The 17,850-nt window shown below is 42.0% G+C and overlaps 2 protein-coding genes across 2 annotated transcripts; one reads left to right on the top strand and one right to left on the bottom strand.

Moving 5' to 3' along the window:
* Positions 1 to 2,705: 2,705 nt before the first annotated feature.
* Positions 2,706 to 9,129, top strand: larp6a (La ribonucleoprotein 6, translational regulator a). The gene is made up of 3 exons (XM_020080293.2): positions 2,706 to 3,526; positions 5,484 to 5,682; positions 7,155 to 9,129. The coding sequence occupies exons 1-3, from the start codon at positions 2,709 to 2,711 to the stop codon at positions 8,250 to 8,252; spliced, it is 2,115 nt and encodes a 704-aa protein (XP_019935852.2). The 5' UTR covers positions 2,706 to 2,708; the 3' UTR covers positions 8,253 to 9,129.
* Positions 9,130 to 11,828: 2,699 nt separating this feature from the next.
* Positions 11,829 to 17,754, bottom strand: tm2d3 (TM2 domain containing 3). The gene is made up of 6 exons (XM_020080347.2): positions 17,097 to 17,754; positions 16,433 to 16,534; positions 14,978 to 15,138; positions 14,617 to 14,791; positions 13,504 to 13,579; positions 11,829 to 13,071 (listed from the first exon to the last, which is right to left on the bottom strand). Exons 1-6 carry the CDS (start codon positions 17,200 to 17,202, stop codon positions 12,906 to 12,908), a joined length of 786 nt encoding a protein of 261 aa, XP_019935906.1. The 5' UTR covers positions 17,203 to 17,754; the 3' UTR covers positions 11,829 to 12,905.
* Between the last annotated feature and the right edge of the window lie 96 nt (positions 17,755 to 17,850).

Genomic DNA, 17,850 nt, shown 5'->3' with positions numbered 1-17,850 from the left:
GCGTGGCTTGTCAGTGGGGAGGATTAAAGATATTTCATGTAGAGCTGGCAACAGCCGACAACTCTGGTGTGGCTGATTGCAGGGTTATTAGAACAGAGTCCGGCAACAAGTGGCAAAAATGGACTTGAGCTAGAGCCCACAGAGAAGTTATCAGATGACTGTGATTATAATTCCCTCATACAAATCACCCATATGTGCTCTTGTGCGACAAATCACCTTGAAATCAGTGCTTCTAAAGTTAACTTTGGGCCTGTATACCCCCACCTGTATAGAGAGAGGAGATTACAAATTGCTTGTGTGATTGTGTGTTTGCATGTCCGTCCACTCCTCCGAAACCCATCCTCTCCAAACTTCAGTTCAGGGGATTAGCATTTTGATCATTGTCATCTGTTTTTCTTATCATTTAATTTAATTTAATTTAATTTTTGATGTTAAATATATACTCTGCCCTGTAGAAGAAGAGGTAGAGGAAGAAAGGGAAGAGTCAAAAGCTTTGTCTCAATTCAGGGGCTGCATCCCTGGGAGGGTCTATGCGGTCCACAATGACTGCTTCCTTCATGGGTCACTTAGACTGCAAAGGCCTGAGACGGGGAGCACGACTATGACATCGTGTTCTGTCCCTTTCAAATAAAGACTTGACATGTCCTGTGAGAATTCATAATAGGAGTAGTATTATAACATACGTACATTTCTTCTCTCAGCTATTGTTACTACACTTGTGCTGCATTTCAATCACTGATGCCTGAAAAGCAGGACAACTTAAGTGGTTGTGATTCTGTTCCATAACTGTCATCATTCACTATCAAACACTGTAATTCAACAAAACGCAAAGTCAACACATGAAGATTCTACTTTACTGTCCCTACTGCAGGAGTTTCCATCAGTGCTGCAAATTCAAGTCATACAGTTAGGATGCAGAAGAAAACATTTCAAACTGTCTTAAACAAACACAAAGTGCCAGTCAGAGTAATGCTTCTGTGTTTAGCTGTGACGAATGCGAAACTCAAGGCAAAAAAAATAAGTTATAAGGTTCCACGTGTGATCAGGCAGACACACAAACAACATCAAACATGGCAAAGTCAGAAAACTAAGCAAAGTTAAAAAGCACATTGGAGCTTAAACACAAGGATCGAATGAAACACTGTCACAAGAAACAAGGACATAGTGGCACCGAGAGAAGGCAGCACAGAGACTGGATACACAAGGAGACACTGAGACAAAGGTGAAACAAAGACAATCACAGTGGTGAGAAACACAAAGACAGGAAGTGGAATCTGAAAAGAGATGGGATGTAAGAGACAACAAAGTAAAACAAAAAATACTCTGAATAAATGAGGAATAAAGAAAACATGACTTATGCAGTCACTGAACCTAACAAGAGCGCTGCCTGAATTAAATTACAGGAACAAATGAACCTGTTTGAAATAGTGAGTGACTGTCAAAGTAATAAAGGAAGTCAATGTCTCATTATACAGAAATACTAGAATTGAATCCACTTTAAATAACCTGAGTGTGACCTTGTTCATTAAGATTGAACCGGAAGGAAACTGGGTATTTTGGATATTTTGCAATTGCTTCTCTTGTGTCAGAAATCTGTCTCTTGAAAGCACATCTCGACAAACATCTATCACATCAGCTTTACACTTAGCAAGTGTACTGTTAATGGTGAGCTTTTATTTTTGAAACGTTGTGAACTTGGGTCTAAAGGCTGTGTGGATTGCCTAACACCACTGGTGGAAATCACCATATAAGATGTGAATAATATATATATCACAATATAGTGATTCTGTGATAATGGATATATTGCAAGACAATCATATGATGATACATTACCATATCTGTCTAACTGAAGAATACAAAATACTCCTAATGAGATCAAGTGTAGGATTTAGAGTTTAACAAACTGCGATGAAACGATGTACCAAATATTTTCACAAGGTCACACACTGTTTCTTTTCAATGCCGACATGTGCGACCATTCCAAAATAATGTAGCCATAAAGTGGCAATTGGCAGAGAATTGTCTTTAGAGTGTCAGATTTAAAAACCCAACATGCACTGTATGAAAAATAACAACAGTTAAGTAAATCATTATCCCATTATATGTAAACCCCACACACGAACAGAAATAAAGCAAATGTCATGTCTCTGACTTGTAAAATGTTCACTGCAGATAAACCATGTAGGATGAATTCACTCTGCACCATAGACTAACTGTTGGAGGAGGACTCACTAATGACAAGGAATCATTCTGAAGATGCTCCAGATCTTACATGGGGCTAGAAAACAGTCAGGTTAAGGACACTGCACTAGTTCAATCTAACATGGAATCATCAGCCCTGGCCAGGAGCTGTGCACCTAATCACCAAACATAATGCATAATTAGTCTTTCAGGGACTAGGCTACCAATGGTTTGTAATCCCAATTCATCTTTCATGACACCTACCACTAATTTATGGGTTTCCTCCACGAGCACAACTTCCGTCCTACCTGCAACTAGGAGCCCAAAGCCAATTATCCACTTAGCAGCGTTAGAGACGGGGTCGCCCTTGGCACGGCCTTTTCCTAATTAGAAGGAAGTGGAACACGTGAATTTGCTCTCCTACTTAGACACATGCAAACGAGGCATTCGTGTCCTCACGGAAAACAGACAACACTCAGAGTGCATGTGTGTGTATGTGTGGAGAGCAAAAAAAGAGAAACAGAAGTATGCACGCCTTGGTGAACGCCTTCATGCGCTGCCTGGCCTTCCTCCTTCCTCCCTCTCGGCTTTGTGTCGGCTCCTGCCTGTGGGCTGGGAACCAGTGCGAAGACACGCTGCTGCAGCGGCCCAATCGCAGAGCTCGTCTCAAAAGCAGAAAGCCTCTTACATTTGAGGAAGTAGCAGCAGTGGCAGCAGCGGCGGTGGTGGAGGAGGAGGAAGAAGAGGAACAGGCACTGCGCGGAGGCTCCAGCCCGTCCGTCTCGCCAGGTCCAGGCTGCGTCTCGCCGGCTGCTACAAGCCCCGCTGTTCCTCAGGGCCCTCCACCGGGTCGGATCTGGATCGGGGGTCTCTGGCGAGCCGTGGAGCGCGTCTTCGGAACCCCCTGGGTGCTTCTCCGCCATTACTGGTGCCCGAAGAAGAAGCGTCGACCGGCTTTACGCACCGCGCATCCTGCCCGCGCCTTCGACTCGAGCCACATTAGAAGCGCCCAGGCAGGCGCTGGTGCCGCTGCTGCCGCTGCTGCTACAGCCGACGGAGGAGAGCAGGCAGCAGGCAGGAGGACCTCAGGTTATTCGGGGACCATGAGTGGGTCTGTGGGCATCCCCGCGCCGAACGCGGCGGCGTGCGCCTCGGATGCGTCAGCGGAGCAGGGCTTCGATGAGGTAATCACCGTGGATCAGCACTCGCAGGAGATGGGGACGGTGACGATCACGGTGGCCATTCAGGCGGCGGAGGACGAGGAGCCCGAGGTGTCGTCCAGCATCATCGACTTCCTCGGGGGAAGCTGCAGCGAGGACGAAATAGGAAGATATGACAAATCAAGGTTGTAGTTACTCTATAGTTTTAAGTTTTCATAACAACCAGAGTTTTTTGTACAAGAAAATGTCAGATTACTGTACATTGACAGTGCCTCATACTAAGACTGGGTAAACAAACTGCTTCCTTTGCATTAAAAGATCTGTGCTTTAGCCTTTTTGACACATTTAAGTTCCATGATTCTAAGTCAAGTGCCTCCTCCGAACACCAGGGTACAAGCTGGGCTGAGAAACAGTTTCCTCTTGGTGGCAAGGTTACATTCTGGATTGGATTTTACTCTGTATTAGCCTGTAGCTTCACTTGCTGCTCATGTGCTGGCAGGTCACTGCATTAGGTACAGCTGGAGTGGTTCTGCCACTGGAAGAATGCCAGTTGTGTACACAGATACTGTTTAAACAGAGCTACCATCCAAACAGATGACCACAAAAAAGAGGAATCACAATGTGCCCAGGAGGACAATAGATGCTCCCAACCGGGTGTGCAAATTCTCACAGACAGACATAATTGAGGGATATTATTATTATTATTATTATCATCTCCTGGGTGGGACAATGGGGAAGTGAAGTGTGTAACCACCTGCAGGCATCAGTGGCAGTGCTGTAAAAGCCAGACACCTGTGACAGAGATAAAGGAAGGTACCTTTACTTTAATCTAATTCCCCTGCGTCATGGCCTGCTATTTTTATCCATTGACCTGCAAGTTCCCACTTGGACAACGTGTAAAAAGAATGAGTCAGTGGTAGAAAGGGCCAAAGAGAAAAATAAATCACTCTCTCTGTTCCGAGCGTTTTATTTGCTTGTAGGTCACACCTGTGCACATTTTTGCTCTCCACACAGTGTGTAGTTTAAGAGCACCAAACATGTGATAGGATGTTGGGTACCAATAGAGGATAGTGTTCATACGGCTGTTGCACCTGATATTCCTGTTACACATTGCGCTGTAACAGCGATGTGAGAAGTGCAGACATTTTTCAGTATCTATCATCTCTGCAGTGTTTTCTCCGATGCACATCTTTAAATGATTTTTTGATCGTGCGGTGAGAGTATTTTCCTCTGAATGCTGGTGGTTATTCTGTGGAAGCCGTGGGCTTGTGCCAGCTGTGTGGTCAGTCTGCTGGAAAGCTGTTGACCGAGGGTGTGCGAGGGAGGAGGCTGGGGGAGGTGATGAGTCATCCACAAAATTTCATTCAGACCCTCACTTTTAATCTGCAGGGCTACCCAACTGTGCTGCTTCGTGGCTTTGGCCAGGTGCCTGCAGGAGATTTTTGTGCTTTTTGTCTCTAAACCTCTACCGTATTTGTAGCAGTTTTTGTAAACTGTGTGTATTTGATATTGTGAGCCACCATATTCTGTGTGGGAAGTAGAGCCTGTGATTCTGCACCCTTCAGATGGAGAGGTCTTGGCAGTTTCAGGACTGGGGCGACACTGTGGGTCGAAGTCTGGCAGTGAGGCATGGTGACATGGCTGGAGACGCAGCTTGTCAACTACTGAGAGACAAAATCCGAAAGGAGGAAGACAGTCCATCTCTTTTTTTTCTCATGTTGCAGAGAGGCATGGCAGGATAATGATGCACTGCTGCCAACAACTTGTAATTCTCTGGCCTATTGTATTAATGAAATTGAGACATATAACAGTTGTAATGTTTGCAGTTTTAGGGTATGAGACATTTTTATAACAACAAGTCCAAGTCGTGTTATGATTGGGTAAACAAACAGTTTCCTTTGCATTAAAAGACCTGTGCTTAAGTCATTTTGACATATTTAAGCTCCATGATTCTAAGTCATCCTCCGAACACCAGGGTACAAGCTGGGCTGAGAAGCAGTTTCCTCTCGGTGGCAAGGTTACATGGTGTATTTCTGCATCGGATTTGACTTTTTATTAGTTTGCAGTTTTAGGGTATCAAACATTCTGCTGTTTCAGTGACGCACTACTGACCACGATGCATGTTTGTCTTCCCATACACAGCGGGGCCGGCACCAGTGGAGGGGAGCTGGAGGAGGAGAGCTGGCAGCCCCCAGATCCAGAGCTCATCCAGAAGCTGGTCGCCCAGATCGAGTACTACCTCTCCGATGAGAACCTGGAGCACGACGCCTTCCTGCTCAAACATGTCAGGCGTAACAAACTGGGATTTGTCAGCGTCAAATTGCTGACATCATTCAAAAAGGTAACCATGACTGCACAGTATTTTCCTGAACCACAATAAGAAGTCATTTAAACTCCCTTAGCTAATAAGGCTGCGAATTGCACACAAAGCCATTGAGTATTATAGTCTAAAATATAGCGTCCAATCGTCCACTGGTGGCTCATTATGGGCTCTAATCTTGTATACTGATCGAGCTGAGAGTCAGCTGCATATAGTATCCAACCACAATCATATAAAGTATTTTGAACACTGACAAAAAATGTACAACGAACAAAGCTGAGGAAAAATCTGTTTTAAAATAAGAACCAGGCGCTTGACATCTTAATTGCAATGATGCAGAGGCCTGTGAGAATTTAATAGTAATGAACGTATCTAATGTCAACATGACTTGTTGTTGGGATGCAACGGTGTTCTCCTATTGATTCACAAAAGCTGGTGCTACTTGAGGTTCATGCATACAGATTTGTAGGCCTGTGTGTTTGTGTTTTTCTATTTATGCTACAAGTGATCCGAGTCCCCCTCACACCCACAAATTTTTAATGTAAACAGGGATTCAACCGTGCGTTTGGCAACACTGAGGTGACACATTTTAAAGATGAGAAAATTATACAGCGATGATGTGACTAATGAATTCCTGCAGTGAATTCAGGATACTTGAACTGATTGGCTTATGGCCACAGACTCAGTTATTGATTCAGGACCTATGAGTTAAAGGAAGACATAACTGATTGACCATGCTGACCAGGGCTGGGCGATGAGGCCAAAGATTATATCAAGATAATTGTTTTAATATAAGTTGATATTGATAATCATCCCAATAAATGTCACATTATATCTTTTAACTTTAAAGACTTAGTGCTGTGGCTAATCTAGAATTTTTCTGTGCACAATTCCTGATTCCATAAAGTGCGCATTTAAGTCATTCCTTGTTTACAGTTTGCTCTATAGCTTTGAGTAAAGCTACAAAACATTTTAAACAGTTTAAAAGATATCATTCTATAACAAATTGTCATATTTATGGTTAGTATTGTTAATAATTGACTAGTTTATAGGAGCACTTCAGGGGCCATCCAGATTTCAGCCAGGGCCAGTGCCCCCTTACTCTAACCCTGGATCTGCCCCTGCCTGAGTTTGGGTTGTGGTTTTAAACTCATTATTAGCAGAGAATGACGAACATTTGATAAACAACAAAATATTGTACAAATCTGAGGTAGATCAATTATGCCACTCTGCTTACACAACGTATAAGCATTATATCCATATATGAAAATTATTTCATTGTGAGAATTATTGATCATGAGCTAGTGTGAATCATTGCCCAGCCCTAATGCGCACAAGCCTAAGTTATTGTTGAAACATTTCAAGCCTTAAAAAGTAAAAGCTGTAAAAATAGAAACAGTTGCAGAGACCAAAGGTGCGACCCAGTGGTTTAGAGATGGCACTTCTAAACCATTTAATCTCACCCATGTAACACAACCATCATCTCTTTGCAGGTGAAACACTTGACTCGTGACTGGAGAACAACTGCTTATGCTCTGAGACACTCAAAGATACTTGAGCTGAATGATGAGGGGCGTAAGGTGCGGCGTAAATCCGCAGTGCCCGTCTTTGCCAGTGAGTCGCTGCCTAGCCGCATGCTGCTGTTAAGTGATTTGCAGCAGTGGCCAGAGCTGGCTGCTCTCACGAAGGATAATGAAGGGAATGAGGGAGGAGCGACCCAGCAGGAGCAGCTGATGAAGCTGTTGCTGAAAGCTTTTGGAACATACGGGGCCATTGCTTCTGTTCGAGTCCTGAAGCCTGGCAAGGACCTGCCGGCTGACCTGAAGAGGCTGAGTGGCCGCTACACTCAGCTGGGCTCTGAGGAGTGTGCCATCGTGGAGTTTGAGGAGGTGGAGGCTGCTGTTAAAGCCAACGAAGCTGTGGGGAGTGACGATAGTGGGGCCAGTTTGCTAGGGTTGAAAGTGGTCCTGATTGGCACCAAGCCGCCCAAGAAGAAGGTACCCAAAGATAGACCACGTGAGGAGGGAGGGATGCGCAAGAGTCGCTCGCTCAACAGCAGAATAAGGGAGCTTCAGTACCACGGGGACGACTCCGCTTGCAGCTCTTCAGAGACTGAGAGCAACCCTACATCCCCAAGGCTTGCCAGGAAGTCCCAGTCCTGCAACAAGCTCAGCCCCACAACTGCCAGCATAAGCTTCCAGAACAATCACCTGAGTCCTGGAATGTCCCCGCGTAACAGTCCATGGTCCAGCCCCCGCGGCAGCCCCTGTCCTCAGCGCAAATCCCCACATTCCCACAAGTCTCCCCTGGCCAGTGAGGGCAGACTGAGCCCTGAACCCGGGCGTCGCTGGGCAGACTACTCCTCAGACAGTAGCCTCACCCCTTCAGGGAGTCCGTGGGTTCAGCGGCGCAAGCAGGTGGCATCTCAGGAGAGCAGCCCGGTCGGCAGCCCGATGCTGGGTCGAAAGATGCAGAACGCTGACGGCCTACCACCGGGTGTAATGAGGCTGCCCAGGGGTCCTGATGGAACCCGCGGCTTTCACTGTGTCACTATTGGCGAGAGGGGAAAAACTGCTGCTACTCAGACTTGATGTGCGGAGAGTCCTTATACATTCCCTAGCCCCCCTCCCGAAAACAAGATGAGAGATTGGAAGTACGAGCTGTTCTTAGCCATGTCGCTCAGCCCCCACCCCACATTTGAAACTGTGTAGATATACTTTTGTTGAGTGCATCAGTTTTCAGCCTTTGTTATATTTTTATACGACGTTTTCAGTTACCATGGTAACATTAGTGATTTACTAATGTAAATTTGAGTGAATGTAAATTGATATTGCTTTGAGAGAAAACTTTGCATACACCATGCTCCATTGCTGTCAAACGTGATTTAAATGGGGTGGGTTTGAGAAGGAATTTTTTTTTATGCAAGTGTCCCGTTATGTGTGTAAAAGCTCACACCTTAGTGTGTCTGTGGATGGTGTATACATGTGTACGTAGTGTAAGTGTCATAGGGGCATTGACCTGATAGAGATATCACCATATGCCTTTTTCTGTATTCGTCTACTGAGAGTTCCATTTTTACATGCTATTTAAACTGAGACCATAATCACTCCACTGCCATAAAGTTTGGAGAGGTAAACTTGGATATGATATTATTTTTTTAGTTTTTATTTAGCCTTTTTTAATTTCAATATTTTCAGTATGCTTTGGCACTTAGTTGGGAAGGGTCTCTTCTTGCCCTGTAATTGTTAATTTTTTCAGCTGGCAGCTGGTTTATTTATTTTTTTAGCTTTATTTTTATTGTTATTTTCTGTGCATATCTGTTTCCATCAGTCTATGCTCACAGTGTGGTTTGAGGGATGTTCGGGTCAGGCAGAACAGAGCAGATGCTGACACGTTCTTGCCTTCACATCTGAGCTGGGGTATTTGTACAGTGCAATTCCTATTGTACAAATAAATCACTAAAATTGCTGTCTGTTTGACTTTGTCCTTTTTATTTTTGTTACATATTTTGAGTCATGTTGATCTGAAACAACCATGATCCAACCTTATTTAGTTTTTGATTCCATATATATGTAAGCACAATAAGTGAGACATTGTTGCCTTGCCAAGTCTATACGAGTGGTTTCAGACTTGGAAAGCAGAACTGGCACACTGTTATTAAAATGGACTGCACAGATGGGAGGATAAGAGTTTTTGGATTATGTGCTATTTAAATTGTATAAAAGTGATACAAGTTGCACCAGTAATGTTTTGAGGTTGCTTATTTGCAAGGGCAGATTTAAGGGTGGTATCTGATTGGGCCCTGAAGTGCCTGTCCTGTCAGTAGTCTTTAAAACAAAAGTGACCTTGTCACAAAAATTGATGATATAAATTTTTTATTTTCTAAGCTTAGACAATGTGCTCAAATGAGGAACAATTTTAAAAATATATGAAACGATGACAGTTAACATGGAATGACTTCAATGTGCACCTTACTGAATGAGGAATTGTGCATATAATTGGCCCCTCTGTGTAAATTGTGGCCCCTTTTCTAGCCCCTTATTTAGAAAAAACCCAGATCCGCCACTGATTGTATGCAATGCCGAGAAATTCACTTTTCTTATGATTTCATTTGACAATGTGGTCTGACAGTTACGCTGGGAAATGTGCTGGTTTCTTACACAGATCGCTACTTTTCAAAAACTGTGTTGCACAATCGCCTGGAATGTTCCTTTTTTTGACATTAAAAAGACATTTCACATTCAGACGCACACATCTTGAAAACACTTCTTACTAATCCATTACACAAGGTGAGCTCTATTGAAGTATCATGTGACTTAAAATAAAAAACTGTCTACAACAGTGACTTTTCCTGTTAACTTTTCTTTGTTACACATAATCATCGATTTCTCTCAGAATAATTCATGGAGCTTGATGAAAAACAGGTTTGTTGAGGGGACTGATACGTATGAGTGTGTGCAATGTGGTGCAGGTCCAAATAAAAATAAGGATCTAATGAATTTAAATGTGGTTTCATAAGGAGACTGTTCCGCATTGGTGTATATGCACTCTACTGAGAGTCATTCTAACTTTCACATTTGTTCTTAATTTAGAGCATATGGAGCTTTGTTTTCACTCTGTGTCATTAACTGGTCCTCTTGGCTGATTGAAACAAATGAGTCACACCTTTGTGATTCAGTGACAGCAAACTGGAAAAAGTCCATGGGCAGTGTGTACTTTTTATCTGCACTGTAATTTGTACCATATCCCCAGGTGGTGCTAAATGCTCTGTCCAAGTGTGAGAGAAAGGACCATAGAATGCTTTGAGTTGTCACGCCTCTGGATTCTGTTCGTGCACTTTTTGTGAGAAACACTCCTGTGGGAGTGAACGTGATGGGTGGACACAGTCTGTCAGGGCAGCGCTGGACACACAGGGTCAGAGTCGACGCTATAGAATTTACAGCAGTGATGAGACTAAGTGGGATTGCATTTCAGTGGAGTGAATAAACTTTTGTTCTCTTCCACGCATTATTCAAAACCAAGAAGTCGTGACTGACAATATTTTGTCTCTCTTCCCCAAAAAGTGTGGATAATGACTTTGGAATAATTGACAAAATTAAACTATTATTCTCAAGAGAAATACAATTTTATATAATTACCATTAATATCACAGCAAATGGGAATATCATAAAGCGAGAAAACCAGAAAAAATCTGGCTATTATTTGTAATTGGGCAGTGGACAATGATGTGTGAATGAGGTTATTACGTGCAGTAATTCTGCTCTTTAGTCAAAATATACTGTAATTAGTGAGGTGATCAGATTATTTCTGCTAAAATGTACAACTAAGTTTGAGGTCAGTTTGTCAGGTTTTTATTCCACTAAAATATTCTTCCAACATATTTATCATAGTTGCTGTAGTTTGCATCATCGGAAACAGTTCAGTGAATTTATGCATATAAACACACCCACTCCACGTTTTAAATGCCATATGAACTAAAGATCACAATGTATTTCAATTTGTTCTATTACGTTTCCTAAAAGTACAAGAAAAAGAACTCGTCTTGTTTCAGACTACACTGTATTTAGGAGTTTCAAGTCTTCTCCTTGAGCAGCACAGTGTGTGACAAACACTTGCGTCAGTCTGTGGGAGGGAGCTGCAGCGCTGGTGTCAAATTTGAGGAACTAGAATTAGGGTGGAGTAAATTTACAACAGCATCAGCAAAGCAGCCAATCGGATAAGTCGACACATAAACTAAGAACTTACTAGAAAGAACATGAGTTTTTTTTCCTCCCTTGATTTTTTTTTATTTTTTTAAACTCATTACATAAGATGAGCAGAGATATCAACAATGCTCTTGTGCAGGCTTGGCTTCACTGAAATGAGCTACAACTGCAGGTTGATGCCTTGCACAAAGGCCCTATAACAAGTTTGGGAAGGGAGTGTCCCTCAGCCTCTACATAAGCCTCCTGGCCTCCTCTATGTGACACATGCCTGAGGGAAACACGGGCTCCTGGCACCACTCACTGTGTTTACCGTGAGAAAAAGCACAGACATCTGTGAAAAGGACCTCAGCTAATAATGGAGCTGAGTTCCCTTAGAGGGTGCAGGAGAAAAGCTGTATTGAGATGTCGCTGACACCTGAACTCTTATTGAAATATAGATAGAACATCAGGAGGGGGGGGAAATCAGACATAGGGTTTTATTTCAGTGAAACTAAGGAAGCTTTCAAAAGCTTTCAAAATTGCACACAGTTTTATTTACATGACTTAAAAAATGTCATTTACAGTGTCCCAACAAATTAAAATGACCTGAAACTGAAAACATATTTACATGAAGTGAGGGGTGCCACAGAGTCTCAAACTCAGATCTTACAGTGTTAGTACACAGAATACTTTTCTAAACAATGTGAAGAATGAGATGATGTGTTTGAGGGAAAAATACTGGTTGAATACACAGGATATATCTCCAACATCTGCAACACAAGAAACTGCAGTTTGCAAGTGAAACACATCCAAGGTGTGTCAATATTTGTTGTGTATTGTGCAAACAGGTTCTGTTTGAGATTTTTGTCTCTGCATTTTCTAAAAATCAGACTAAGTGTTGCAGCAGGTCGGGGGGGACATTCTTACAGTTGTGACCTGCACTGTGGACTCTGTGTATGATCAACATTGAACATGCAAATTAACCATAAAAATCCTCCAGAGGAGCAACTACTGTATCTCCTTTCAATAAAAACACTGAACATATTCCCTTCTGCATATTCATGCTCTCTTTCAGGACATCAATATTACACTTGCGCTATCAATTGTGTCTGGTGTCACCATAAAACGCTCTGTGGCCATGGTTACCATTTGACTGCCCCACCCCCCTAGTGATGCTTTCACCTTGCAACAAGGCAGGAACAACACACGGCTCCAATGTGACAGGATGTCTATGAAAGCAGGGCTCCACAGGAAACCGAACCTATCTATGTATCAGCATAACAGAGCCTAACCACCAGTTGAGTCAAACCAACCAGAGAAGCAGAAATCTCACCAGGAGACAGACGCAGAATGATTGGGATTGATCTGATGGTTGTGTGGGTAGAGTCATCAATGGTGTGATGAGGAAAACACTTCCTGCCTGTTAGCAGATGGGATGATGTGTTGCACAGCAAGCTCGGGCAGGAGAAACGTGCTAAGGACACAGCATCTCAGATCTTCAATCTTTTTGAGATTGAAGAGGAAGCATCAACCATTCAACCACGTCTCCAGGGCTTTGCTTCAGATGTAGAGAGAACCGTCAGCGGGTCCTACATAACCAACTCCAATCAGAAGAACATCGATCAAAGTCCAAATACCCAGGCCTCCGAAGCTGAACAGTTTGCCTAGACCCTCTCTCCACTGGCCCAGATAAAATCGGTCTGCCCCAAAACCACCAAGTGTGATGCTAAAGAGATGAGAGAAAAAGAAACACTGATAAAACAAACTGCTACCAGAGCAACACATGCCACTTAAATAGGATTTTTATCTCCACCAAGGGGGTTATTTTTTATTGTCTGCTATTTGTCTGATTAGTAGCAAGATTACACAAACACTACTGGATTCATTTTATTGAAACTTGGTGGAAGGGTGCAGTATTTGACAAGAAGACCCCATTAACTTTTGGAACAGATTGAATTAAGAGGGCAGATCCAGAATTTTTTGAGCAGGTAAAATTTTGGGTGGACTCAGAAAATTGCCTGGATGTATCTGATTTGAATACATGTATATGCAATATGGTAAATAACTGGCCAATCAGCCTTGGCTGAGATATGCACTTTCTGAGTGCCCTTCTATTAAGGAATGTTAATATCCATTTCCCTGATGGTGGCAGGTTTACCTGAGTGCTAAGGCTGTTGACCATTTATATCCTCCAGTCCAGTCACAAAACAAACGTTTCAGGAAACGTCTTTTACCTACGGAGGGAAAACACATTTAGTGGATAGAGTACAGCAGCTTAGATGTTCATGGCAGATCTTCAAAGAAATAGGGAAAAACAGAAACAAAGGAACATTTCCGAAAAACAACTTAGTTTTACTGCAGACACATTTTCTTTAACAACAAGAAAAGGAACATTTGAGGAATGTTTAGACAATAAAAAGCAAAAAGTGAGGATTGTGTAATGCTTTACTTTCTGGTCTCTACAATAAGACTACATTTCAAATGCAGCTGCTTCAAAACTCAGCTGCTCATGTGTTGACTAAGACCAGAAACAGAGAATTACACATTACAATAATTTTAAAGTCTCTGCACCAGCTGCCTGTCTGCTTTAGAATTGATTTTAAAACTCTTATTGGTTTATAAAGCTCTTAATGCTCTTGGGTCCTAATCATTTATCAGATTTTATTTTACTAATCTGATCCCTCTCAAACCCTCATGTCTTTTGGTCATGAACTTTGAATTTTACCCAAAGATGGAACAAGAACCCACAATGAAGCATCTTTTAATTATAATTATTATTCTCTATCTATTCTCCCTTAAAACATGAGGACATAAAGACTATGGAAGAGACTAAGGCAAATTCAAGACCTACCCTTTTTATCTCTGGGTTTACATACTTCTCTTTAAGTCTTATTTTATATTTGTTTTTTTTAAACCAGCCTGTGGTGTTTCCTCATTTCAAATGTATGAGATTAACGATAGTGTTTCCTCAGATCCCGCGAATATTGCCTTGGATTATATTACCATGGATTTGTGTGGGTCACGTGGGTGTATTATTCTGATTGCGTTTATTCTGTAAAGCACTTTGTGGTACATTGTATGAGAAGTGCTATAAAATACAGTCTGATTGATAGAGTCAGTGGATGTGCCTCAGTAAACAAATGCTTTACTGTTTATCCATTTTTTCCCTTTTTTAAAACTTACATTGGATGAGAAAATCTGCCTTCCCAAAATAACTGTGTCTACATTGCCTTTGACTGAAATCAATGAAGCCTTGCAGGCTTTATCGTACCTAAACAATGTACATGGTCTAACACGTTACACGTGGCGTTGTAGCGCTTGCGTGGGCAGGACACTGTCATACAGTTGATGAAGTTTGAGCAGTCATACTGGGACGGATCCAGCTGCCAGCAGAACTGACAGATGATGGAGAGGGAGAAGTTGGTTTGCTGCTGTCCTGACTCTCCCTGAAAATACAGAAACAACAGGAAATCACTCCACAGCTATTCCCAAATTTAAGGTAGCTATTTTTGATTACATCTAATTCTATCAACAAACAATGCAAATGCAATTGTGGGTATATTTATATGCTGATCTTACTCTACCTCTATGCAGCATGAACTTTAAATATTACAAAATATACTTCTACTCACTATACAGTGAACCCCTTTCTTGGGTTTACAAGTGAAGGAAGCCGTTTTCCCGTAGGTGCAGTTATATTGGTAATTGCATTGAATGCAATCAGCTGCCAGGCGACTACACAAACCCCCACTGGGACACTTGGAGGTGTAGTTCTCTTTATCAGAAGGAGACACTGCAAAACAGCAAACATTGAGTTATGGGAATTCATTTGTGCAAATAATCAATAATATGTAACAAAGCTTTGATGCAAGATATCAGCACTGAGAAGACTTAGCGCCTAGGATCCGTTATGGGTGTCAACAAACTTGGAACTGCTTCCGTCTAAATCTTTTGCTAAACTGGGAAATGCTGTGGGAGGTAAATGACTAACACTCTGCCTCCAACAAAAAGGCCATCAAAGAATGAGTGAACAAGGGCATTTTCTCCTGATTGCACCATCAAGGCTGCGGAGACTGCATGGCTAGTATAGTTTTCCCCTTGGATGTCATCATGACAAAATATGGTTCTATAGACATCTGCTGTAACGGAGTACCTCAGAGGCCCTTCTGAGTACTTTGGCAGGTTGTTATGTCTTTCTGTAAACAGATTGTGACCCTGTTCAGAACTGGGATTAAAATCTGTCCTGAGAGGTGGGTCAGGTGTTCAGCTCGTCTGCTGACACTGTGATCAGATCTCATTTTCAAGCTCTAAATGCAAATAAACATGATTGTAATTTTTTCAGTGAAGACCAAATTATGTTGTTTTTAGCCAGTCTGACTAAACAGATTGAGCCTTTGTCTATGTATTTGTATGTCTGTTGGTGTGAGAGTGAAAGGATGAGAGAAAGAGAACAGAGCCAGAAGTCACTGAGTATATTAATTTGATTTGTGCAGTTCTAAGGAGAAAAAAGACAAAATATAAAAACTAAAAAATCGTTGTTTTCTTTACCCTAGAATGCGCCTTTTATATTCAAATACGTTATATTTTTGAAGTTCACCACATGTTCTCTCTCATGTTGGGAAGGGGAGGGTGAGGAATATTCAGCTGCAACATGCAACCTCTACTCTAGATGTCATGAAATTCTACACACTGAACCTTTAATAGTTTTTTTTTTGTCATTTGTGATTATTGTCTTTTATACTTTTGTTTGTACTGTATGATTTGTAAGAGTGTTGATGTTTATTGAAAGTTAAATATAATTGAAAATGATAGTTATTCTTTTGTTGAATAGTCCTATACTCTTAAGAAGCCCACAAACCACAAGAGTTGTGGTAATAGAGAAGAAAGGAATGAAAGAAATATTAATATTGGTTATTTATAAAAAAAAAAAATCCAGTTGCAAACATAACATAAAGCTGACATAAATGTTCTGCAGTCATGTCCTACATTTTTATAGTCTGACCTATACGTTGCCACAGTAAAAATTAACCCTGCTTACAGTCAGTGTGACTGATGTGGATTATTGACTTGTGTGTGTGTGTGTTCACCTGAAGATGCAGCAGGGACCACTGGGCTGGTGATGACAGGACCATGCTGGGCATCTCTGCTGTAAGGGGGCTCCTGGCCAACATGAGGAGAGCTCAGGTATCCTGACAAGAAACCAGCTCGTGTTAGTCTGAGTCAGGATCATGATCGCACAGTTATATAGGTAATAGGAAATGGGTACTGGCTACAAACGTTTGCTGCACTCACGTGTCAGGAGACAGACGCGACAATATCATGTATAGTTCAGAAACGTAGCAGTGGTGTTGGTAACTGGATGCAGGTCTTTGTGTTTAACACAAGCTCAAATCTCACTACTTCACATTTGGGAAGACGTTGACATGGTAGTGACATTATTCTCAGTGCATCAGCGACATATGGCTGTTAGCTTTTCTTTGACGTACATTTAAAGTTTTATCATTCACACAACACGCCCGTTACATTAGAAAAACGTTGCTAAAATCGGAACCGTGTATTGCTAGCTAGCTAGCTAGCTAGCTGCGCTAACGGGGCAGTTTTAGCTCGTAAGCTAACCAGCCAATGCTAACTCAATGGGAGGAAGCTAACGCTGTGGTGCTAGAGCGGCCACACATAGCCCGAGTTAAATGAAAATAAGCCCCAGACAGGAAGCAGGCTAGTGTAAACATGTGGCTGTGTTCACAGGCATACCGTTCACACACTGTAGAACCAGGTCCATGAACAACAGAGTCATTATCCCGCAGGTTTTGAAGCAGCGTCCTCGGTCCGGTCTCCATGTTTGACAGATCGTAGCCATTGTTGCTTGAGAGCGGAGGATGCGTTCAAATCAAGTAGGAATAACCGCTTCTTGCCTGGCCTAATGAAGCAGCTAAAATGACATGCAAGATTAATTCAATGGGCTTGAAATGCTTACAAGTATGTTTGTAACACTTATCCATTCACATACTTCTTAGATTAGGTCTAGTTAGGGCCAATGCTTTGTCTGATTATTTTAGAGTTTAAATGTATTAACTGTTTTTGTGGTAATAACTTGCTCTGTGAAAGGTGCATTAAATAAAGTGTAATTACTTAACTTTACTACATGCTGAGAGATTGTATATATGTAAATGAATTGCAGAATTAAACAACCTGTATACTTATCTTTTCCCCTCGCACTGCTACTTTTCCTTGTGCCGCTTTCTCAATTGTGAATTTCCTCAATAAAGGTACAACTTATCTTATACACAGATTGATTTTAATAAATCATCTGAGGTTTGTGATCAGGGAAAACTGATAGCTGACACTAGCTGACACTACTCTGACCTCTAATGAGCACCAGAGGAACTCCTATAAAGAGAAGCCATCAGATATTAATTACCTGGCCTGACACTGTGGAATGTTCATGTCATGACATGCTGCAAGAGGATGTAGCCCTGTATTGCTCAACAGCTAAATTTAAAGTTGT

This window comes from Paralichthys olivaceus, chromosome 1 (genome assembly GCF_024713975.1).
Source record: "Paralichthys olivaceus isolate ysfri-2021 chromosome 1, ASM2471397v2, whole genome shotgun sequence".
Classification (NCBI taxonomy): domain Eukaryota; kingdom Metazoa; phylum Chordata; class Actinopteri; order Pleuronectiformes; family Paralichthyidae; genus Paralichthys; species Paralichthys olivaceus.
The sequence above is the reverse complement of the archived record's forward strand: the minus strand, read 5'-3'. Positions and strand labels throughout refer to the sequence as shown.